We start from the raw sequence: 25180 nt of genomic DNA, 5'->3' as shown, positions 1-25180 counted from the left end.
GTTACCTCTTACGGTGCTGCTGGCCATTCCTGGCATCAGTCTGGACAGCCGCATGTGCTTGACAAATTCCCATTGCCTTATCGAGTTAATTTGGCATTTTCCATTAGTCTCACCACCGGTTTTCTGGCTCAGAAATTTCTTATCAGGAATTCATTAGCTCCGAAATGTAAAGAACTAACTCTTCAAGCTTAAATACCTTCTATAATTACCTTCTCTTTCTGTTATATTTTAGAAGATACCTCTGGTGTTTCATTTTACACAGCAGGCAGTACTCCCCTAGTATTATGACATGAAGTTAAATTGTCTCTACTTCAGGTAACTGAAAAACTATCAAAAATCTCAAGAGCTTCAGGACAAAGAAAACTAGTGTGGGAGACGATGGTTTTTCTGGCTTCCTTTTTTGCCCTGTTCACTACAACCAGCAGCACTATTGCAGTCTGCTTCACCTGCTGTTTGTGTTTCCAGAAGGCTCCGTTTTGCGGGCTCTCTGGGCTCCCTCCTGCTCGCTTGGGTCACTCCAGAGATCATGTCAGAGCCGAGGAATCTCCGGGGAGCCTGTTTTGCTTCTGGGCTCAGCCTGGCGCTTGGCACTCATGCCTGTCGGGGCTGTCATAGAAGTGTCTATTAAAATGGTGATATTTCAGGCAGAGAGTAGAAGGTGGGTAGACACTATTGTCCATATTAGAAATGCTTAAATCCAATGTATTAGCACAGCCTGACCCTCACGTTCACTGACTGACAGCTTTGAGGGTAGCAGAGGGGTAATTTTTTCACTGCCTTTGGGCCTTTAGCACGGGCAGTGGGGCAAGGTCAAGAACACAAGGATATAACTTTGCCAAACACATTTCCTTTTTCGAGCTAAATGCAATATAGGTTTAAAACAAACCCTTTGCAGAGGCGCTGTATGCATCATTGTCTATGTAGAAGCAGTTGATTGATAACAGTTCTTGCAATCAGCACAAGGAGCACTGTTGGAAACTTCCTGGAAAAGCCTTGTACACAGCAAACCTGCGACCAGGAGCTGCATGATAAAGGGTGAAGAGCAAAGAGGCCTTGGCTTCTTGGATAACAGAAGGGAAAAAAAAGGCAGATGTCACACACGTCAGCAATGCATAAGTCAGTCATTTTGTGTAGTTACAGAGTAGGTTTAAAGCTGGCTTTAATTATCACACGCTGTCAGCCTGGAACAGCTTCGTTACTCATATTCTCACCTGCCAGAAGTAACCGGGTGGGTGTTCTGGATGCTCTGTAGCCCAGTGGTTCTGCGCTCCCACCTGCAACCTCTGGTGCTGCAGCCTGACGCTGGCCAGTCTGCTCCCAACATCCGGGGAAGAAAAGCAATGGATGGCCAGCCTAAATCCCAGTGTGGTGTGCTGTTCAGGACCCGTCAGCAGCGGTGCTGAGTAACTTGCTGCTGTGGTGCGTGGTGATGCCTTTGCACAGGGCCGCCAGGGCCGGGCAGGACGTGTCCCGTGTGATCAGACAGCGTGTGCCTCCTGGATCACAAGGGAGCTGGCTCAACGATTATAAGGACACTTGATTAATTGTCTAACAACCGATCCTCGATGATTCAGATGAGACTATACTTATGTTGTTAGAATGGCATCGTTTGCCCCAGGGCCTGTTTGTGCCTTGTCTTCCTAACTGAAGCCAACCACAAAGGATTTCTCTGATCAAACTAGGCAGGTTGGTTTGGTGTGGGTGGGTCTGTCAGTAGCAACTCCTCCCCATCAGTGACAGTGCTGACTTGCAGTGATTGGTGACGTTTGTGTATCGTTTCTGGTACTTTTAAAATATATATATATATATTTCTTTAAATGCTGATGGGGTGTTCTATTTGGATATGGGGGACCCTTCCTCTGAAGCTCACTGTGAGAAAACCCAAACCTCCCATGCACACCTCCCAGTTCTCATGCACCATGATCAGAATGAATACAGACGCATGTGAGAAAATGCACCTTGCTATGGCCGTTCCTCCTGCTCGCGTGCAATGGCTTTGTCTGTGTCAGAGTCACAGGGACGGCCCATCTGTGCCTCACGCAACAGCCTGTGCCATCCAGGTATCAGCAGATTTTATCGTGGCCTTAGTTCAGTGTCCTGTGATGCATTAAACTGATGCCACAGTGGTTACATGTGTCTTTCAAGTTGATTTTCTTCCTAAGCATGTTGGCTGCCATTAGCCAGGTCCTCTGCCGGTGCAGGACAAGATCATTACAATTGTTTCAGCTGGCTGAAGCTCCAGGCTCCTATAGGAGTCCAACATTAACTTGAGTGTGTTTTATCATGTGGTTCATTTAAGGCTACACTCTGGTTTCTGTGTATTTGTCTGATAAACTTCATTTATTTGCATTAGAATGGAAGAGAACTGTGTTTAAATCTAAGCTAGTATTAATAGCTCATTGCATGTGGTCACACTTTCTGTAACTGGATTACATTAATATCGCTATTCAAGCCTTGAAGCTGCAAAAAGTGCCCCATCCTAATTACACAGCCTCAGCTGAGGTCCCTTGGTAATAAGTGAGTGGATAAAACTCTTCCTTACAAGTCCCTCACCAGTCAGAAAGAGGATGTTGGTATCCTGCTTATTATGTCATGTTAATTTTAAAAGGCTCTTGTCAACCAAGAACCCAATGGCTTTTCTTCCCTCTGGGTTTTGTGAGGTTAATCTATGAGTCACGGAATATTTGACTACAATTCCATGAGTCATGGGAAGCTCCAGAGCCCTCATAGCTCAGGATGATCTTGCTGTGCAGTACTGCCAGGTTAGGTGTACTCACAATGCCTATATATATATATATATATATATTTATATCTCGTGAATGCATCGTGCAACATTCTATAGTGCCAATAAAACCAGCATCCTCTACTGGGAAACATGAGAGTTAACCCGGCTTTTTAGGAGAACAACTCTCAGGGCTTGTGCCCAGCCCTGGGGAGAGCATGAGCTATGGACAGAGGATTCCCAAGTCAGGGTTAGCCTCTTTCCTCTTGCTTTCATTCAGATCTCTGCTTTTATTGGCGATTGTATCCCAAGGCATTCGACAAAGGGCAAATGACAAATGCTGAGATGTGTATGTTTCTGATCTTTAATTGAGTGCAGCCATTACTGCATTACAGTCACCACCAACATCAAAGTAGTACGGGAATGATTGTGAGAAATTAGGTCTTCAAAGGTCTTACCATTTACACAGATGAGGCAAAGGGGGAGTTTGACATCTTAGCAGATCAGTGTTGGGCTTGGGTTTTTTTAAATGAGTTGGAAAGCATCAAACGCTACAGAAACTCCTCTAATGCTCCACTGGAAACTTTTCTTCCGTGTCACTCATTGCTTCAGCTTTCCGTGCTGGAGAACGGTCCCTCTGCTTTCCCAGAACTGTGCAGGGACGAGGGACCATTGCAACATGGGGTCAGACGCCGGCTGCTGCAAACAGCAGCATCCAGACTCAGTGCAGGGCGCAGCTGTGCTAGGTTTTACATCTCTGTGAGGCAGCCTGTCCTTGTCCCTTGTAAACGCCGCCTGATAAGAGGTCAAGAGGAAGAGCCTGGGTTTTGTTCTGTTTTCCCAAGTGATCTTGCGTTTTACCTTTAGGAGTGGGGTGAGGGTGATGATAACTCCCAAGGCCTGAGTTGGGAGTAACTGCTCATCTTGACTTCTAGGGAGAGAAACTCTCAGCCTCTGCCCACAGCCAAAACACTGGAAACAAACCACAGAGAGGTAGAGAGAGCTGGGCACGACACAGCCGGCTGGTCCAAGGCCACGGTTTGACCTTGCCTGTGTCATTCCTGCCAGATGTTGGCCCAGAAAGGCTCCAGCAGTAACAGTGCTGTGCTCCCTCCTGCACCCACGGCGGGGGACAGACCTCCTCCCCGGGTGCTCATGCTCATTATGTCTTGTCCTATCTCCTGTGGACATTCCTCACTGTTACAGCTGTTATTTATGTGTGTCTGTAAATAAGGGAAAACGATCTTTTCTGCTCCTGCTGTACACGGCTGGACCGATGCCTGCTTGAAGTTGTATGTGCTACTGGTCTGCTTGGAAACGCAGATGCCTCCAAGCAGGTCAGTTGTAGAGAGGCCGGGTTCATTGCCGTCCCGTCCCAGGTGGAGCCGCAAGCAGCCATCCCGAGCTGGCCCAGGTGCTCCTGGCGTGCCTCCCATCCCACCAACCTACACAACGAGCGCCACTGGGGAAGGAAAGCAGGAAAAAAAAGCCCGAGAATCTCTTTTTTAAGCTGTCGCAAATCTCAGACTTTCCAGATTCCCAACAGAGAGGAAGAGGTGACTGTTTCTATAAGCCTGCACGCTTCTGTGGCTCTTTACCTGAAGCCAGCAGGGAAAGGGTGTTAAACCTGCTCTCAGATGGGCAGGTTTTGGAGCAGGGAAAGTGATGAGGCCTCAGATTCATAACAGGACAGATGCAGGCTCTCTGGGAGGCAACTGCTGACTTCTAATATTTTAGCTTTCATAGGTGATTAAGGCTGCTTTTGAGAAGGTTAAAGAGAGCTGAGGTGATAAATGTGACTTCAGTGTCCCCCAGGACTGCTTTGGAAAGACTTTCTCGAGTGGAGAGGTTCTTTCTGACCATGATTTTCAGCTCTCTCCTGGAGAAGGAGGTAATCCACAGACCTGGAGGTCTCCCCTGTATGAGTCATGCCCCGTCCTCGCCCCACGTTGGCCCTGCCCTGTCTGAAGATAAGCTCAGGCTGAAGGCTTAGCAACCTTCTTCTGGCCTCCTAAAGGTAGGAATCTGTAGATGTGAAAGATAAGGGACGTGGCACTAGTACTCCTCCTCCTGCCATGAGCTGAGCAGTTATTTTTAACACAGGCCACCAAAGCAAGGGCTGGTGATGAAGCATGTTGGAGCTGCTGCAGAGGATCCTGTAGCCTTGAGCGGGCACGGGAGGGTCCCGGAGGAGCAGGGCAGGGGCTGAGGTGAGGTCCATGTCCTCGGCTTCACCAGGGCTGACACGAGGGGTCCCACAGACGGCAGGAGCCGCAGCGTGTGTGGCTGCGGAGGGAGGCTGAGCGTGGTGAGCGGGGACAGGGTGACACCTTGAGAGGAGCTGCATGGGGATACCTGCTGGTTTATGGACAAGCCGTGCTCGTTCTGGCAAGAAGTAGCTTCCAATTAGCCTGAAAACAGTCTGCTCTGGGTGGAGGATTTGCAGACTTTCTCTTATTTATTGGCAAACCCCACTTTAATACAATCAGCCACTTGACAGGCAGGGTAGGTAATGGTCCCCAATGTGAGCACTGGCACATTTGAACAGAGTGGAGCCTGTAGTGCCCAGAGCCTCTGCCAGCAGCTGAACCGCATCTGATATCAAAATGCAAGGGGAACCCAGGAAGCCCCTTGCCAGAGCACCTTGCTGAGTACATTAAAACGCTGCCTTCAATAATTCATCAAATCTGTTCAGTGAGATGGTGGATATGTGTGGGAAGGGGGGTAATAAAACACCTCAGACCTGGCCTGCCAGGATAATTGAGTGGCTAGTTAAATCTCTCAACAGTATTAATCAATAAAGGGGCCCACAGTGTAAATAAATCTAGAATGTAATATGACGGGGCTATGGAAGTGCATGGAAAGCAATTCTTCCTCTCCTGTGCACGACGCCAGGTGCTGTGCTGCTCCAGCAACCGGTATGTGAACAACCTCACTGCTCTGACAGATCAAACATCCAGCCTTCCCAGCTGTGTTATCCCATGTCTAGATGTCACCCACATGTCTTCGATTCAGCTGTGCATGCAATGGAGGGAGCAGCTGGTGGTGACAGGCAGGGAGCGCAGTGTAAACCCTGTCACTCAGCTGAGTGCCTCCAGTTTCAGTGATGGAGAGCTGCCGTCATGAGTAGGGGATCACTCGCTTTCTAAGATAAAAGCATTTTACCAGAGCTGGAACCCTGTTTCTGCAGATCCCTGGTGAGGTACGAACAAATACTCTTGATATAACTCTGCTGCTGTGAATTTACAGATGTTTTGAGGCCTCCAAGTTAATCTACTCATCCATCTTCTCCAGGAATGCAACACAACACGGCTGTGCTCCAAACTCACTTACCCTGCTGTGACTTTGGTGCAGTCTGTCTCACCCTTACTGTAACTGAGCCAGAATCCAACCCACTAACAGACATCGGAAACAAGTACCATTAAAAGATATCATTTTAGTTTTCCATTACATTCAGTGTGCAGCTTCCCTTGTATTTGTTAACACTAGGCTAATATTTACTTCTACCGTTTACAGACATTTGTGGACCTTCCACATATTTCTTTCACCAAACCGATGTTCAGCCAAGCGCTGCATATGTGGTTCCTTCACTCCTTCCTGAAGAATTTGGCAAAAATTCCAGCATTCAGGTTAGCGTTGGCTCTGCCCAGATACAGCACTTAACGCCCAGCTATTAGGATGTTGGTGGAAAGTGGATGTGTAACTGTTTTAACATGTCTGAATTTGAATCAGATTTTGAATCCGCACAAATACAGTGTCTGCTCTTCATCCAGACGTACTCTGAAACCAAGCCGTACCTGAGTCTTTCCTCTTGTGCTGCTCTGTCCATCTCTTGGCTATGAAATACCCAGGATAGGTTTCAAGCACCCACTTCTGTGAGGAAAACGGCTTGTCCAGCAGCAGCGCTACCTCCGTGTACACCCATGACTGTGCTACAGCTCGTGTTAAAGCTCATCTTTCATTCCACGCAGAGATGTGTGGCCAATTAACAGGCTCAGACCATGTGCAGTAACTTGTCCAGTCACATCTTGCTCATGTTCCCGAGCCTATTTCAGCATTTCCCTTCCTGCAGAAGCACTGATGTGGTTTCCTGGGCCTCGGTGCCTCTGTCTGCGAGGCGATTGCTGTGGTACAGAGATTACACAGGAGCGCCGTGGAGATTCCCTCTGTGTCAAGCAGAGCTTTGATTTCAAAACACAGACACACAGCGAGGGAAGAGCTTGTTCTTCACTGTTGCACCTGGCCGGGGATTCCCCCGCGCTGCCCAGACCCCGGGTCAGCTCCACGCGTGGCCACGGCGAGGCTCCTGCTGGCCCACGGGGCAGCGTGGGGAACAGGGGAGTTTGCTCCCTCTTGCATAATTCCCTCATGTTTCTGTAGCTTCAACCAATTCTGCAGCACAGAGGTGGTGTCAGACATAATTCTATCGTACCCTTGCAGCCCAGAGGTCAGGATGGCACCCTGGGATTCTGGTAGGTAGAAAGAGCCATATTGATGACTACGGACTAAAACACGGTATCAGAAAGGAGTATCCTCTGTCATCAGGAGATCGGTTGTCTGCTGCTTCCCTTGTGTGAATTAGAAAAAAAATAATGGAGTTGCATTAAATTAAAAAAAGAATTTCAAGAAAATATTCCAAGGTTTCCCACAGCCAGGTGTATGCTTATGTTTTTCTGCACCCATCATAAATCACAGCAGTAGATCTTCCCCTACTCATGCTTTGCATTAGTAAATTGAACTATATGCTCTGTCCCCTCAAAGATTAATGCCTCCATCTGAGGGAGTAGCTGCATACGTGCCGGTGGTAGCACTCTCATCATTAGCAAATGGAAGACTGTGGGAGGAGAACAGAATTTGCATGTGCTGGATGTTGGCCTGAACATAGTCTCACTGAATTCTGGACATCAGGGAAGAACTGATAGAGCATAAGCATTTAACCAGAAAACCACAGGGAAAAAAAAAATGAGGAATCCTACTTCTAATTAAAAAGCTTTTCAGCCACCTTTGTTCCAAAATGAACAAATGTTTTGCTAATACCATGTGTCTGCAGAGCGAACTCCAAATATCTCAAAACTGTACTTGCTGTCAAATGGCATTACATTTATTAGTTGTCCTTGGGTAAGTTTCTAAATCTTTGTAGAAGTCTGCAATCTTTTCACTAGCCTATTTGTGGATGGCACATTGGAGAGACATTTAACTGCTACAAATGCTAAACCATCAGCTCAAAGCAAGTGTCGTGACTTGTGTGTGCGTGTGGCATCTGGTACAGCTTGGGCATGACCCTTCCAGAGACCCCTGAGCACCTTCACGACTCCGGTGCGACTTTGGACTCTTCAGGTTTGCTTAAGAACAAACCCAGTTTGCTTGGAATAAAAACAAAATGTCAAAAGAGAGGAAGCTGACTTGACCGCCCTCCTCGGTGTGTAGCACCGGGATGGCGATAGGAAAGGAAAGGCAGAAGCACCTGTGGCCACCAGAGATTTCACCGCAGCTCTTGCAAAAGTGCCCTTGCTAACCATGGTGCTCTGGCTGTTCTCCAGGGAAGGATACAAGATTTTGCCTGCCTAGAAATCATTTCAAAACATTGTCTTCACTTCCTGCCTTCAACTTTTGCAACCGTTATGTTCTGCATTACAGTGGCTTTTAACAACTGGTAAAATAAATTCCTGTGCTTGTCATTTGCCAAGTAGCTTGATTTTATTGCACCTTTGATGATGTTTGCCATTTTTACCAGTTTGTGTGTTAATTTTTTAATTAAGCCCTTGTGATCATTGACAAACGTCTGAAATCGTAGCCCCCATGGATGGCACAGGCCTGGACAGGAGGAAGAAAACAAATAGTAAGTTTACAATAACAAAGGTGCTCTAGTAAAGTTTTGGTTTAAAGGCTATTTCAACAGATGCGGTTACCAAATTCCCATTGAAGGATACCCTTATCGCTTTTACAGCTCCCACTAAGCACTAAATAATAACTGCTGGAATTTGAGAGGCCAGTTACCACTGGTCAGGCACTGCTACTTTTATATCAGCGTTTGCTATATGCTGTCATTTTTTCAACAAAACCTTAAGTGCAAGATGGTACCTGAACACAAGTTATCCGGCAACCAAGGGCAACAGACCACAGGCCAGCCCTCGCGTCGGTCTGATTTTGTGCAGCAACCACAGCCTGATGCCGAGGTGCTGCTTGTTCCTAATTTTTGCTGAAAAGAGCAGTAACTGCAGATGCAGATGTCACGATACAAGCACCCTTCGGTACCGCTGGTATCTGTAGAGCTGCCGGCACGGTAAGGGCAGCGCACGTTTGGTGTTATAGTGCTGATAAATGCCAATAGACAAGTTGATACTGTTAAATTGTGTAAAAAACAAACTTCAGAGTGGAGTGTGCGAGCAGGGTGCCGCCTGCGAGGCACGTTGTTTAATCTGCAGCTGGAATATGGTGTTCTACTGCGGACACTTTGATACGGATGCAGGTGAACTGGAGCGGGTGTGCAAGTGGTGCAGACCCCTGCATGGCTGGGGATGGGTCGGTGTGAGGTTCCTGCGGCGGCGAAAACAGCTGGCACAGCTCACGGGTGACTGTGCAGTGAGGGATTGACGGGGGCCCAGCGTGAGCAACAGGCTCGGGCTGGGAAAGGTTCACAGAATGTCAGGGACGGGAAGGGACCTGGAAAGCTCATCCAGTGCAGTCCCCCCATGGAGCAGGAACACCCAGATGAGGTTACACAGGAAGGTGTCCAGGCGGGTTGGAATGTCTGCACAGAAGGAGACTCCACAACCCCCCTGGGCAGCCTGGGCCAGGCTCTGACACCCTCACCAGGAACAAGTTTCTTCTCATATTTAAGTGGAACCTCCTGTGTTCCAGTTTGAACCTATTGCCCCTTGTCCTATCACTGGTTGTCACCAGAAGAGCCTGGTTCCATCCTCCTGACACTCCCCCTTTATGTATTTATAACCATTAATGGGGTCCCCCCTCAGTGTCCTCTTGTCCAGCTCCAGAGCCCCAGCTCCCTCAGCCTTTCCTCACCCGGGAGATGCTCCACTCCCTGCAGCATCTTGGTGGCTGCGCTGGACTCTCTGCAGCAGTTCCCTGTCCTGCTGGAACTGAGGGGCCACAGCTGGACACAAGATTCTCAGGTGTGTTTTTTCAGCACAACAACCACTGCACATTGGGCTGTGCAGTACGGTGTTGCGGTTTCTCAGTGGAGAGCTGGCTGGATGCGCCCTCCATCAGCACTGCCCGAGCTGGGGCCTCGTCTCCTGCCCGGGGCAGGGGACGGGGCAGGGGACGGGGCAGGGGACGGAGCAGCCGTGTCCCAGCGCAGCAGCACACGGAGATGGGCCACACTGCGAGAAGAACGGGCCGACTGTCCCCACAGCCCCCCCGCTCCCACCCGGCGCTGCCGCCCACCCGCTGGTGGATCTTTAACAGTTCACATGAACGGACCCACTTCTCCGCTGCCGGGAACATCTCCCCAGGCTGGGGGGCGGTAGGAGCGGGCGGGTCCCTCCCGATCCCCGGGGCTGCGGGGGCACGAGGGCCCGTGTGCGCCCGCTGACTCAGGCCCGGCCGCCGCGGCGCCTTTAAATGTGCCGGCGCGGCCGCTCCGCCTCAGGCGGCCGCCGCCTCCCCCGCCGCCGCGCACCGCGCCTGCGCCGCGGCCGACACTGCGCTGCCGTCCGCGCTCCGCGGAGCTTTGTCTGCGCCGCGGCGGGTGGTGCGGACCGAGCGGGCGGCGGAACCCGAGCGTCCCCCGGGGTGACCCTGGCCCCGCCGTGTACGAGAGTCGGGGGCGCAGGCGGCCCGTGAGGTGGACTCGCTCTTAAGGTGGACTGGGCGTTAAGGTGGACTCGCGCTTAAGGTGGACTCTCCGCGAAGCCGCGCCTGCCGGGCGGGGAGGGCCGGGGCTCGGCATGGGGAGCCCCGCCTGAAGCGGCCGCCGGAGGAGCCGCGCCGGGCCGTCCCGAGGAGGAGATGGGGGAGGCCCGCTGCTGAGGAGCCGACATCTCCCGGGCCTCTAACAATGCCCAGCTCGCGGCCGTTCTGCAGGAAGAGGCGGCCCATGGACGAGGTGGGGAGCGGGGCCGGGCTGGCAGCAGAGCGGCTGCCCCCGCGGCTCCCGGCCGCTCTTTAGGGGGGCGGCGTGGGGGGTGCCCCGTTGTGTTTGGATTGGGAGAGGTTTAATTTTCTTTCAAGGCAGCCGCTTCACCCCCGCCACCCTCCTCCCCGTCCCGTTGCAGCTCTGAAGCCGGCCCGGCCGCGGTGTCCCCGGGCAGCCCCCGGCGCAGCGCCATGGAGACGGTGGGAAAGTTTGAGTTCAGCAGGAAGGACCTGATCGGGCACGGAGCCTTCGCCGTCGTCTTCAAAGGCAGGCACAAAGAGGTGAATAATCTGTTTTTGTTGTTATTTTTATAATGGATTGGTTTGTTCTGGGCACCGCGTCCCCGCCGCCCGTCCCCGCTGGGCTGCGGCAGCTATTCTTAGCCTGGGCATCAGCCCCGGGCTCTGGGGCAGCTCTGCCCGTGCTACACGTATCTTTTATTATTTATTGCTGTTATTGTGGAGTTTTTGCGGGAGGCGGGCGTGTGTCCCAGCCGGAGCCGGGCAGCTGGCCTCACCTTGCGGCTGCGGAGGAGCCCGCAGGGGTGTCCTGCTCGCCAACGCTACCAGGAAAACAAGGCAAAAAACACCCCTCCCGCACTATCTATGGACTGGATAGAGGCCTCTTACTTTGGCTTTTATTTGTGTGTCTGCGAAGCTTTGTCCTTCTCCACTTAATTTTTCCAAGAGGAGGGGAAATCGCTCCCTGGTAAATAAAAGGAAACCAATCTGGCAGTGGATTTTCCATCATTAGGGCTTGGGATAAGCCGTGGCTCCCACAGTGCGTTTATTTCCAGTGATTAAATAAGAGGATAGAGGATAATCATCGTATAAAGTAGTAACAAAAACCCAAACCTTGGGCTTTTCTCCTTGGGCTGACAAGCGTAATTTGGGAAAGGGCAAGTCTGAACAAGTGAGGGATACGCAGCAGGGTATGAAGTGAGAGGCCTTTCCCAGTGCTGCAAGACACTTCTTTCAGAAGTATTTGTAATCTGTTAAGAGGCTGCTTATCCTAATGTAAATTAATGGTGAAATTTCCATTTGTTACTGAATTACATATGCACTATTTCAGAAACCTGAGCTGGAAGTAGCTGTGAAATGCATTAACAAGAAGAACCTTGCAAAATCTCAAACTCTGCTGGGCAAGGAAATAAAAATACTGAAGGTAAAGGCAGACTGACTTGTTTTCTTTAGTCTTTGTTCTGCATGCCCTTTGTTGCTCCTAGCTTATGGTCTTTGTTTTCCTTTTTCTAGGAATTGAAGCATGAAAACATTGTTGCCTTGTATGACTTCCAGGTAAATACATTCAATTATGGCAAAACATTCTGGATTTGGGAGAGGTTGAATGGAGTTTGTGGAATTTAAGTTTTTAATAGATGTTTTGTTATGAGATGTGTATTCCGGGGGGGGAAGTCATCTGTGATAAGTTAGGGAAAGATAAACACGGCTGAGCAGATCACATTTTAATAGCTGTCTGGACTACAGAACTCGTACACAGTTGAGAGCTCCTGTTCCCAGGATGTTGTGCAGTGAATGCAGGGTGTGGTGGGTATATGTCTGTGTTGGAGGCTCCTAAGTTCTCAAAATGTTAGGAATAAAATTACAGTAGTTATTCTTGGCATGCCCACCTTTTACTTGCTTTCCCTGGTCTGGATATGCTCCCTGAGAAAATTTCTTTTTCCTAAGCAATGTAAAAACAGCGTGAGTGTGACTTAGTAGCATATGATTGTCTCTGGCTCCAGAGGCTTTTCAGTTGCGTTTTTCTGTTGTCATTGTGGCCATCACTAAGTGTTAAAAATTGCAGCAGGCATTTTTAGATTATTGTGGTTTCCCGCAGTTGCTTTTTCCTTCGAGGTCAGCTCTGAAGAACTAATCTAAGGGGCTAAAAACGATATGCTCCGCAACCCGAGTTCTCTGATTACTTTTTCTTCTCCTTGAATTTTTAGCTTGAGGTGGGGCAAGTTTTCTCTGACACTTGTCATGCTTTAAAAAGAAAAAGGCAGGATCTAAAAGGCTAAAATGGCCCCCTCCTGTGTCTGGATGGAGAGGCGGGTGTGCCGTATGTGGGTACAGCGTTTGCTGCCCCCAGGTCTGATGTTCATGAGCAATGGCTGCGTGACCGCTGGCCCCACCGGCCCCAGCTGGCCCTGGGGTGGCTTATCGGGACCGCCCGCCCTGTCCCTGTTGTCACCGTGTTTGTTGACATTGCTCCTGCTCCCGTGGATTGGCTCCGGTGGCCTCCGCGTCACCCCAGCACGAGTCCCGGGCGGTCGGTACAGCCTGTTTGCAATGCTTGCTGGGTGCTGTAGTCTGCCTGTGTCACCCACCCGCTCCCTCTCTGTGTCACCCGCCGGCTCCCTCTCCAGGGGCAGGGGGTTTCCGTGAGGTGCTGCAGGTCCTTGGAGGGCGTTTAATGCCTGACATCGTTTTGGCGAGAGGGGGCGTGGGGGGCTTGAGGTTGTTCTAGGAGGGAGGCAAAGCTGCCGGGAATGGAATTGCTTCTTGGAAACACGCTTTGTGTGAGCGGCCAGCTGTGCACCGCCCTGAGCCGGCCGTTAGGGCTGGCTTTGCAAAGCCCACGCTGCTGCAGAGGAGTCTGGGCGCTGGGGACGTTTCCTCTGGGCACAGGCCACTTGGGGCATTAGATCTCATGGGTTTTTTCATCTTCCTCTGTACCTTTAAGTTTACTTAATAACTCTTCAATTGAGGGAGTGAGTGGCCACTCCTGCCCTTCCTCTATAGTTTGCATTTGTATGGAGCATTATGCTGCTGGATTTGCTTATTGCAGATCTTTCAAAACCTTTGTTCGCATTCTATTCCTCGCCCTGCTTCAAATAACTGCCTGGTAGGAAGCAGCTCAAAGGCATTTCCTGCAAGAGGAGTGACTTCATCACAGCTACAACTGCAGCAATGCATTTTGCTCTTTATGTGATGGCTAATGAGCTTTAGTTAAATTCTGTGTATAGCAACGTAGCCTAGTGAGATATTAGCAGGAAGCTGTGTAAGGTGCCACAAAATAGGAACTGGAGCATGGCCCTGGGCTCCAGGCATGCCCAGGTGTATGTTAGTTACCAGCTTTGTCAGAGACTCCTTGCGTGACCTGGGTGATTTGATTTCTTGGGCGAAATGAGGTGACTCGGATGGTATTGGATATGATATAGTGCTCCCAGGGTGCAGAGTCTCCTCTGGTGCAAGGTGGTTGGTGATCAGATACAACCTGATGGCGTGTGAGGTGTCTGGGTGTTTGGCCTTGCTCTGGGTCTGCTTAGAGCACATTATCTGTAAAGGTAAAAGTGCAGCTCTGTGGAAGGCTGGCTGCTCCCCTCCTTTCCTTGCTTTGTGGAAAAGACTACTTATTGCTCACCGTGTTCTTCTGATACACAAATTAAGCAACCGGTCTTGTATGTTTACCCTCAAAAATGTCATAGTTGCAGTTAATTGAGCCCTTAGTTTTAGGCCTTCTAAAACTTGAAGAGGCTTACTCTTGTATTACAGCATCGTACAGTGAAAAGGAAAAATGATTTCCTGTGGATCTTCATGTTGCCCTGAAGCTCCGTCTGTCGTTGCGTTCAGTGTCGTCCCTTCCTCCGCTCCTCCTGTCAGTGGTGGCTTGAACTCTTACTCGTGTGTTACTTACACGCACGGAAACGGTTGCCAAAACCACAGCAGCTGTAAGCGAGTGATTACACCCTATGATGTTTTTGGTTGCGTTTTCCTGGTTAAAAGCTAATGCTAACCAGGCCTCACACAACTTGAGATTTTTTGATGTAATGAAAGATTTGCCCCAGACAGATACTTGCAGTGCTAATATTTAATATTGACAGCAGCTCTCACCTTGGCACGCTTATTTTATCCTTCAAATCCAGGAAAATTGCTGTGTTCCTTCGGATTTCATAGACCTTTATGATATTGGTTCATAAATAATGACAAAATAAGAAGCTTCCTAGGAATAAATAATACTGGTAAATGTTTAATGCATGGAGGTGCATACAAGGGGACTTTTATAGATCCCCTCACTGGAGTCCTGAGACATGAGAATGGCTGACAAATGAAATATGCATATTCCCATTATGATGTGCTCATGTATTAATGAGAGCTGCTGTGAATAGTCGAGGAGCCTGATGCGAGAACCCCGGCTCAAAGTGAGGATGAATCACATTGGGTTGCCTCTCTGAAAGTACCGTCCATGCAGCGTCTGTATGGAGTCGTGGCTCAGGCCTTTCCCAGGCGCGGGAGGTGTTTGACGTACGGTAAAAACCATATTCCACCATACGTGGAGTGCGTTAGTTGCTGCTGAGCAGTTTCCCAAAACTCTGAGGATCAGCTCAACTCTTCGCGCATGGTGACACTGAAGGTTGAGCAGCGTGTGGTCTGGTGTGTGGGATTCACTTTGGTTTCATTTGTGACTCAGATGTTGAATCTGTGATCAGAGAGCACTTGACTAGCTAAGGAGATGCGGTGGTAGGAAGATGACTCTTGAAGCTGAGTCCTGGGAGAAGCCAGACAGCTTCGTCCAGCACTACCAACAAGGGGGTTCTTACATGTAGCAAAGATCTTCAGGGCAATGGGAGGTCCTGGGTCTGTTGTTTTTTCCCGGTGCCCCAGGAAGGCTGGTGAATACATGTCAACTGATGATCTCGCGTGTGGCCATGTTGGTGCTAGGGCAGAACATCTGCTGTTCCTGGACATAAATCATGTGCATATTAGAAATGTTTTTCCTGCATCAAATAAGAAGGATTATTTTACCGACACGTTTTTTTTCCTAGTTGTGTGCTGTGATCTGAGTTTGCATCTTAAGGCAGCCTAGTTGTGACTGTGCTTGTATGGGCATCAGATGGTGTTATGTTTGGGTTTTTTTATAGTTTTTGTACAGGTGGGATGAGCTGGTTGTAGGAACGTAGCTGGTAATGTCACACTGCTGAGTTTCTGATTCAGCCTGGCTTACCTGGGGTCTGCTGTCCATGACTTTTTGTCAGGTTGGCTCGTACTCACCAGCTCAGGATGAGCTGACAGCAGTGCTTAACTCACCCATGCAGGACACTCACCAAAATACTTTGCTGGGGTGACTGTATCACCTGGAGCTCCTGGAGACAAAGAACACGGAGTCCTTGCAGTGCAGTTTTTCTTGTGCACGTGGATTAAGGCATGGGCAGCAGAGCAAACGCTTCTCAGCTGAATGATAAGTCATCCTGGGCTGGTCTTGAAGGCCACGTAATAACAGGCTTGTTCTGTTGTTGCTGTATAGAAAGTCTTTGTGATCAGTAGGACTGTGGCTGTTGGGTTGGGTTGTGCTGTTGGGTTGGGTTGTGCTGTTGGGTTGGGTTGTGCTGTTGGGTTGGGTTGTGCTGTTGGGTTGGGTTGTGCTGTTGGGTTGGGTTGTGCTGTTGGGTTGGGTTGTGCTGTTGGGTTGGGTTGTGCTGTTGGGTTGGGTTGTGCTGTTGGGTTGGGTTGTGCTGTTGGGCTGTCTGCACCATCATTCCTTTCTGACACGGAGCCTTTATCTGCTCTGCACCTCACGTCCGTGCGTCCTGCCGTCCCTGGGGAGCTCCACGTGCGGCAGTGTCCTCTGCCGTGCCCTCCGGCACCGCTCGCTCCTGCTGCAGCGCTCTGCTGATGAGCGCGGTGTCGGGTGAATCAGAGCTGCTGTGGTGTCACCGCCGTGCCACCTGACGCGGGACCTTCTGCCCCTGGGGCGCTGCTGTTGGGGTGCCCTGTCTGTAGCATTGGAGGGGCTGAGTCTGGGAGATGGCGCTGCTGAGGCCAGGCTGCCTGCCTGGTTAAGCTCGGGTTTAATTCCATCCCGAGCGGAGCTGGCAGGCTGCCTGGGAGTGGGTGTGCAGTGCAGCCTTCTCTGAGCCGCCAAGCCACCCTCAGTTTGCACTGCGGGCAGGAATGAGGTGTCTGCTGTCCTGCTCCGTCAGCATCCTCGCATCTGTTGAAGGGAATCACGCTGATACTGAAGACTGGGTCTGGCTGAATTTAGAGCTAGAAGGGGAAAAGGACAAAAACACAACCAGCCTCTGCCAGTAGTTTGTAGGATGGGGCTTGAGAGTTCACTGGACCAAAGTGGCTGTGTTCATGGAGAGGACAGAATTTTATAGACTTGATCTTCTCCTTAATGTTGGCTTCACTAATTGAGTATGCTCCTGTGCAGGTCACAGAAACATCTAGCAAATGTTGACCACTAAATATAGACTTAAGAGCAGTCATGAGGTTTTTTTAGAGGGAGTTGTCTTGTTGCATTTCTGAAGTTATGCTCACTGTTTTACTCATCCTGTGTGCGAAGCACATACCTGTGTTCTTCTCACATGATTAAGGTGTCACGGAAGAGCCGTCGACGTGGACGTTAATAGTCTCTAAAGCTCCCGTGGAAGGTGGCGTTACTCAGAATATAATGACAGAGTAAGGAATGTTTCCCAGGAGTAATCGGAAACTGGCAGGCAGTTGTGCTCGCAGTTGGACAGCAGAGCTCTGACTGCTGGGGGGTGTTCGTGCTGCTCTTCATGGAGCTCCCTCAGGGCTTCCATTGTGAAAATGTCCCCTGTTTGAATCCTCGTGGTGGTTGAACACGTTGGGTTGGAGTGAGCAAAGCGAGGAGGGGAGATGTGGGAGATGGGTGGGAAGAGGTGCCTCTCATCAGTGGCCAGCAGGGATTGACTGCAAGTGGAGAACCACTCTTTAGATTTCAAATACTTACAGGTCCAAACCAAAGCCCAGTTAGAAGTTTTAACTCTGTGGCCGGACTGCACTTGACCCTGAGCTGTGAAACTGCCATAAAACTGTGTGTTTCAAAAGCTCGTTGTGATGTTTAAGCATGTGTAGAGAATGGAGGGTGCAGGTCACTCCTGTGTCTCCCGTCCTGCACCCCTGCCCTCCCAGTGGGCTGCTCAGCAGAGCGCTGTCCTGGAGCTGCCAACTCCAGGGCAGTTTTCTGGTTTGGTTTTGTTTTCAAAATAAATATGGACTTTTTTGCTCATTTTCTGTTGGTTGGAGTTGTTTGTTTGGTTTTCTGTTTGTTTGTGTGGCTTCTTTGTTTGTGTTTTTTCTGCTACTCGTGTTCACATAGCAATAGTAAATGGCAACTTTGATGGAAAGCAGCTATGAGTGATGTGGCAATGTTTCTCGGGTACAGTCCTAAACATCCTTTGCTTGAGAAAAGCCATCTTAATTGTCTTCAGATGTTCTGGTTCCTCCCTAAGGAATTTAATAGTGAATGTCCACAGCAGAATCCAGGGAAAAGCGCTGCCAGTGAATAGCTTTAGAACCTCCTTTGTTCTCAGTATATAGCAAAGAGGTGCTTAAACTGTGTGATGTCTCCCATTTTATGATGTGCAGGCCTTAAATACCACAGTGAATGTAAAGAGATGCCCTCAAAATGCAAAGTGAGGATGTCAAAGCTGCGTTTGTTTACTAAGCAAGGTTGTTTCAAGGGGAGCTGATAGGAGTGAATCAAATTCCGCATCACCGCTCGCTTCGGGCAGAAATGTTCTGTCTGGCTGCGGGAGCACCTGGCTCGTCTCCTGGCGTCAGAATAGCGAGGAATTAGGTCAGCTGAGCTGGCACGGTGGAGATAACCAGACGGGGGGCTGCGGGGGGTGAGGGAGACAGGATTTTAAGTCCTGAGAGATCCTATTTAGCAAAGCATCTTAGGTCTCCGGGAAGGGAAACCTCCCAGCCGGCTCAGGACGTGATGGGACCCCCCATGGCAGCGGGGTCGGCGGCTGAGCGGGGATTTGGGACACTGGGAGCCCCCCATGGCAATGGGGTCATGGGGCTGAGCAGGGATTTAGGGCAGTGGGAGCCCCCCATGGCAGCGTTTGCGTTGGATGTGTTTTCATTCAGTTGGCAGTCACAGCCAACATGTTAAACATGTTAAAATATACTCAGTTCTCTTCATTTTTTTTAGGTACTGCAGGTTCAAGCCCATGTTACTCTGGTGTCAAGTGACTGGATTTCCCTCCCCCTCGCCCCTTTATTTAAGGCTGGTTTTATTTGGAAGAAAACCCGTGCTTTTTTTCTTTTCTTTAAACTCATAACTTCTTAGTGCTGTGTATCAGTGTTTGTAAATCTGGTAAATGAACTATGAAATAAATGGATGTAAAAGAGAAGACTTGCCAAGCCCCATTGGTGGTGCAGCTGCCATAGGAACCCTGTGAAGGTTGGGCCTCGAATTTCCAGAGTTGCTTAAAAGAAGAAATAATCTCCTGTAGGGTATTCGGTTGAGTTTGGGATAGACTGTTTAAAAAAGCAAGCAATTCTCAACTTTATTAGTAGAACTACATGAATTGGTTCTGAAATCAAACTTGCAGATTTGCTTTGCTTGTGTTTGCGCGTATCTCAGTAGGTGAATATGTGTGGGTGGGTGGTGAGAGCTGCACTGTTCGCTCTCGTAGCCTGCCCTACTGCCCCTCGACCCACGGGAAATGCAGCTTCATGGTATGCAAGGATTTAATTCCCGTACACGTGACTGAGCTTAAGGTAATGGGGAATTCAGCCTTAGATGTTCACTTTGTGATATGACTGTGGTACAGAAAGGAGATGAGGAATAAATATAGAAAAGCAATTAGAATCCCCAGTCTTTTTCATTGGTTTTAGAATTCTGATGTTTCTTCTCTTAATATGTAATGCATTGCTATTCACACAAAGGAGCTTGCTTTTGTTTAAAGAAGCTGCTGGGTCTTATCCTGCCATTTGGCGAAGAGGTTACTATTTCTATTTGCTCCATGTCAGAAAGCCCAAACTTCAGGATTCTGCTGCTTTTTTCTCCGCAATCTGTTGTCCTTGCTGGGCTGCTGGATGCAGACGTGACCTGCACCGTGCGCTCTGGGGCAGCGGTGGCCCCCGAGAACTGGGACACCTGCTGTGTCAGCGTCACCCCGGACGAGCAGGACTGCTGTAAGAAGGGACTGGTTTTCAGTGTCCCGGCACCACAAGTCTTCAGTTTGCTCTGATGCTTTTGGCCTCGCCTTGAAGCTCGGTGACTTATGGAACCTGCCACTTTGTCTCTGCACTCTTATTATGACATTAAGGCTGCAGTTGTGTTTCTGCGGTCAGGCTGGGGTGCAGCTCTGGGCTTTGAGGCGCTGTAGTGCGCTGCTGTGCCGAGCCCGGCTGCCTGCGGAGGAGATGGATGCTTTCCTGTCTGAGCCGCGTGCGAGCGCCGCAGCCATCGCTCACCCGGTGCGCTGGGTCTCGGGGCTCTGATCAGCGCCTGCATGAGCTCGAGTGAAGCCAACAAGGGCCGTGCCCGGCCAGTGGGGCCGTGACGGGCTCTGGAGAGGAGGACGGAGCTGGGGCTGCTGTGGGGGGAGCTGCAGGAAGCTCGTGTGCAGTGGAAGGGATGGAGAAGTTTCTCCAGGTCACTTGAAGACTGAGCTGTATTACCAGCTGTCCTACCATTTGTCTCTGGTGGCATTTGCTGCCTGGCAAACAGTAGCTCCACGGGCATGACATTGTCTCGTTTGTTTTTAATGTCATGCAGACGTCAGTACTGCTGCCAGGGGATGGGAAGTCCTTTCCCTCCCTTCCTGAAGCTCATGTACAACCAGAGGATGGCTTTCCTGCTGTTCTTCATCTGCCCTGATGTGTGACCTGTCCCAAAACAACTCATCTGTGGTGTAAGCAGAGAGCAGGTCTGCAGGAAGCAGAATGCAGTCAAGAGCCAGTACAAAAGTCAGGCCTTTCCAATTCTTGCTTCTTATGCTTATCCCCTGGGATCTACATGAGGAAATTAGGACCCCTCATTCTTTTGGGCAGTCAAAGATCTGCTGAATGTGGCAGTCATGCTTCCCAGTCAGTAGGTTTTATTGCTGGACCTGGATGTGCCAAAATGAGCAAAGATATTAAGTAGACTTTGGTTGATGGTATTTGTTGCTTTCAAGTCATCTCCTGGACTGCACTTGTGTGACTGGTGCCACAGCCCGAGATTGGTCATTGACAGCATAGCCCATACAGAAAATGAAAGTGGCCGCTGGCTTCTCCCATCCTGTGACTCTCTGGGTGCAGGACCTCACTGGCTGCACCCCAAAAGTCTGTCCTAAAATGTGCTTTTGTCTGGCTGTGAAGTGTGTCTGGGCTTGAGAAATGTTTGTGGTATTGTGTGTCTGTGCAGAGAGGAGATTATACTGCAGTGAATGAGTCTTTTCCTCTTCTTTCCTATGTTTCTTCCTTCATCCCAGTTGATTGTTGTCTCTTGAATTGGAAACCAGCTTGTAACGTTTGATTTCCTTATTGGTGAGGTGCAGAAGGACTCAATAGAGTGACCGGGGCCGGAGATCAAGGAAACACAATGGGCTCTGAGGTGTGTTTTTCTTTCTGTGTGAGGTCAAAAGGCATGTGAATATCTTTTAGCTATTTGCTTTAGATCTATTTTCCAAAGAGTGAGCATTGGTAGGTGCTCCTACAATTTAGATTTATGTTACTATTGTCTTTTATCTTGCTTCCGTTCAAAGAGTTGCATCAAGAGATAATCCTTGCACAGCACGATGGTTTTCCTTTCCTCCTTTAGCGGTCAGCCTGCTCAAACCAGGCTGTGAGCCGGAGTGAAATAATACCAGGAGATTTTGCTGTTCGGGAAGTGTTTTCCCTGTCTGAAGAACGGTGGGTGGTGTTTCGCAGGCCCAGCTGGGGCTGGAGCGCCTGCCTTAGCCAGAGCCTTTCCAGGTGCTGTTGGCCGAGGATTCGGCTTCTGTACAGCAGAACTGTGTGTTACAGCCTGTGCAGTGACTCCAATGTCACAGGAGTGGTGAGCGGAGACCATAGGCCAAAAGGGCTCTGGCTCCATGGGGTCCCGCTGGCAGGACAGGCTGTGTGCTGGGTTCTGTGGCACACGGGGGAGGTGACACTGGAGAAAAGCTTAGCTTTCTATTGGTGTCAATTTATTCTTTTGCCGTCAGACCCTCAGCTTTATCTTGCGCTTCTGTGGTGTTGGTGCAATTGACGATTCCTCTCCCTGTTGGGAGGTGTGTGCAGCCATTATCTCTGCTGGGCAGCTGCCGTGGGTGCTGTTGGGGAGGCGGCGTTGAGCATTGCCTGGTATACATCTTCTGAGGGGCACAAACCAGAAACCTGTGCTGTCGAGGGCGGCCAGCAGACAGGCAGAGGTGCGCCGGTCCTCGTGGTGAGACTAAACCAGCTCTGGGGAGCTGAGTCCACATGGCTCCTCTCGTGTGGGCCCGGGAGCCTTGCCAGCCATGCAGCGCTCAGCTCACGGGCGCAACAGTGTGGCTGCATTTGTCTCACAGGTTCTCCTCCTGCACCCCCGATCTTCCTAGAAAAGCGGGTTTGTGTGAGGTGAAGCCATTCTTTGCTGCTTTTATCCCAGTGTCTGCTCCAACACTGGTCCCGTGCAGGCTGGTGAGAATGCTGCGCTGCTTGAGAGAGTTTTAGAGCGTTGTGTGATTAAACTTCAACTTTTTTCCGTTTCCTAAGCGTCTTTCTAAACTTGGTGCAGTCTGGGTGCTACGGTCGAGTGCACAGGAGGATTTCTCTGAGGAAGTTTCCTCTCCCAGGCTTTTTTTAGGCTGTGGCAGGAGGGTGAGTAACTGTGGGTACACCCAGACGTTTCCCTTTGGACACACCTAAACACACACTTTCCAAGAAGAGGATCATGCCACCTTCCAGTATGGGCGGAGAGAAAACTTAAATGGAGACGAGACTAATGGGTCTCTCTGCTGTTCCTTCCCTTCATCGAGCCTGTTTAGTGACAGAATCAGCTGTGGCTGCCCGGGCTGCCACTTGTGAGGAGGAGGCCTGGAGTCAAAGATCTGTAGTGTCTCTTGGACATAAATACAACAAAATAATATTGTTCTTGTTACTGATGTAGAAATCAGTGGGTTGGGCATCTTGCTTCTTTTCAGAGAGACTGGTAGCCTGCAAAATTTGGCTTGCAGCATTTTTTCCTTGTTTTTTTAATGAAAAAAACATCAGAAATACCATGGGAGCAGAAAAATGGCAAAGAAATAGTTTCTGCTGCTGAATCAGCTTGGGAAAAGTCCACCAGCCCTTTTGGGTAACCAGAGGTCTCTTTAGACAGCTGTATCTGTTGTGACCACAGTAAGTTCCTGACTGAAGGCTTTTTCCAAACAAGAGCTGTTTCCAGGGCCCTCCTTGAAATAAATGTTTAGGTTTGGTGGCAACTCCTACAAATCTTTCTGGTGAGCGGGTCTTGAAATGCTGAGGCCGCCAGTGTGGAAGTTGTGTCGTCCGTCCTATGGGCATCTGCGTTCTGAAAACACAGGTGCTAAATGTTCGTGTGCTGGGCGGGTGTGCAGGATGCTCCCCAGTGTTCCCAGTAAGGCTGGACTGGGCAGAGGGTGCTGCTGGTGGGTGGAGGGGAAGCCACCCACTTCTCTCCCAGGAGCCGTTCAGGCCTTGCCCTCTTATCTCTTCACCCTGTGTTGGTGGGATAAAGCCACCAAGGTCCCTCTGTTGCTGGGGCAGTTGCGCAGGACATCTCCCCTGCCCGCGCAGGTCCTTGGTTAACCCCAGTCACTGTACACACTGCCTGCCAAAAATCAATGACTTGCTTGATGTTTGTTTGCAGAGCCTTTAAATAACCTACAGTGGAAAAACAACCAAACTGCACAGTGTACATTAGCTGTTGGCTAATAACTTATTACACAAAGTCCAAAAGATATTTGTAAGCTAAACTTCCCTTTCATTTTCTACACAGGTAATAGTATATTAAGCTTCCCCAAACCCTGCGGGTGCTTTACGTATTAATGTGTAGAGTTTACTGAGCGGCAGTGATCACAGCACATTCAGACAAGAAGTGTCTATGACAAATGTTGCTGTAGCAGTGACTAACTCGGCGTGAGCTGCAAAAACCAGTGCAGACAGTTCCCCGTGCCCCATGCTGAGCTCCTGCCCCACAGCCGGTCCCTGACCTGCGTGCCCTGTGTTGTCGTGTTTACCTGTGGCTGGAGCTCCTGAAGAAGCACAAGGCCTGGATGTCTTTCATAAACCTTGTCTTTCTGCTGTCCTGCTGAGGACAGCAGGAGCCGGTGGGCTCTGAACGCTTCCGAAAATGTTCCCTTGGCGTTTTGTCACGTGCAAAGCTCCTGAGGATGCCTGGGGTTCTCTTCTTGCGCTGCTTCCCTGCGCTGGTGCTTTTAACCACAGACTGGTTCCCCACTTCATCTGGAGCGTGTGTGAAAGTGGATGACTTAACATGTGCTGCTTTTAAATGCAGAGCTTGGAAAACAAGGCCCGTTTAAAGAAGTGCTCATTGTGCAAGGACATGCAATAAATTCTGCCTTGCAGTGTCACAGAAAATTGCTTTTTGGACAAACAAGGCGACTTTCAAACAGCTCAGCTGGGCTTGGCCGTGAGGAGAGCTGTACGGGCTGGGCATGGCCAGTCCCGGGCTCTGGTGGAGACCTGAACCAGGGGAGCCCCAGGAGCTGAGGCTGGTGCCTTGTGCCCCCCGGGGAAGGTGCAGCTGTAGTTTGGGTCTCTCAAATCGCAGGTGGTTCAGCTGCCTCTCCTCTCCCCTCCTTCCTCCAAGCAGTCATCCAGTGAGCATCTGGGAACTCAGATTTCATGCCGTGAGGTTAAAAGAGACTGCAAGAGGGGCGATGGGAGGTGCTGAGGACTCAGAGCATTGGCAAAGGCAGTTTGGTGTGGGCTTGGCGGGAGGCAGAGATGAAAGGGGCTGAGAGCAGAGTGGAGAGTGCTTGGAAACTGGAAGGCTGGTGGAGTGGATGCTTTTTGAAGTTGTGGTGAGGGTCAGAAGAGCGACTGGTCAGAAGGCAGGTGTGTGAGCAGGCCGTAAGCGAGGGCACGCTGCCCTGGAGCTGCGGAGATGGAGGGGAGGCTCTTGCTCTGCTGGTGCTTTCAGAGCTGCTCCACTCGCCCAGGTAACTGCTGCCTGCGCTTGCCCAAGACAGAGCCTTGAGCTTAGGAGTGACTTCTGGCATACAGGCGCTTATGTGGCAGGCCTGCTTCTGCCTCACTTCTGTTTCAACAAGAGCATTTGGAGTTTTTCACCCTCTTGGGTTGCTGGAACATGTGGCTGTGTCCCTGTGGTTTGGGGGCTCTGCTGACCGAGCGCCAGGCTGTGTGTTGAGCAGCGACCAACGCTCCCGATGCAGCTCGGGGGGTGTTTGTGGGGCTCTTCTCTGCAGCATCTTGTGCTTGGACAGTGTGTGTCCTGCCTTTCTGGGCTTCCTAAGGAGCCAGTGGAGCAGAGCAGCCAGGTGGAGGTGACCTCTCAGACTGGAAGAAGCATCACCTGCAGCAAACTTAGGAAGATGAGCATTTGGCCTGGAGTTGGCTGGTGTTGACCCCTGTGATAATCCAGAAAGCTTTGGGCACCCGATAGTAGCACCATTGATTCATGTGTAGAAATTGACTGGCCAA

The 25180-nt window shown here is 50.2% G+C and overlaps 1 protein-coding gene across 12 annotated transcripts in view; it reads left to right on the top strand.

Moving 5' to 3' along the window:
• The window catches only part of ULK1 (unc-51 like autophagy activating kinase 1), a 161484-nt gene that overhangs the window by 82502 nt on the left and 53802 nt on the right, over nucleotides 1-25180 (top strand). For 8 of the 12 annotated variants that reach the window (XM_080355143.1, XM_080355141.1, XM_080355142.1 and 5 more), the window contains exons 1-4: nucleotides 10231-10790; nucleotides 10960-11101; nucleotides 11892-11984; nucleotides 12074-12115. In XM_080355143.1, the coding sequence (XP_080211269.1) occupies nucleotides 11012-11101; nucleotides 11892-11984; nucleotides 12074-12115 (225 nt within the window). In that variant the 5' untranslated portion in view covers nucleotides 10231-10790; nucleotides 10960-11011. Of the gene's footprint in view, nucleotides 1-10230; nucleotides 10791-10915; nucleotides 11102-11891; nucleotides 11985-12073; nucleotides 12116-21077; nucleotides 21120-25180 lie in introns of those variants that run through there. The other 4 variants (XM_080355137.1, XM_080355136.1, XM_080355138.1 and 1 more) reach the window with 2 other exon arrangements.

Source organism: Nesoenas mayeri, assembly GCF_963082525.1.
Source record: "Nesoenas mayeri genome assembly, chromosome: 17".
In the NCBI taxonomy this organism is placed as follows: Eukaryota; Metazoa; Chordata; class Aves; order Columbiformes; family Columbidae; genus Nesoenas; species Nesoenas mayeri.
Note: the sequence above shows the minus strand (reverse complement) of the source record. Positions and strands in the feature narration are given on the sequence as shown.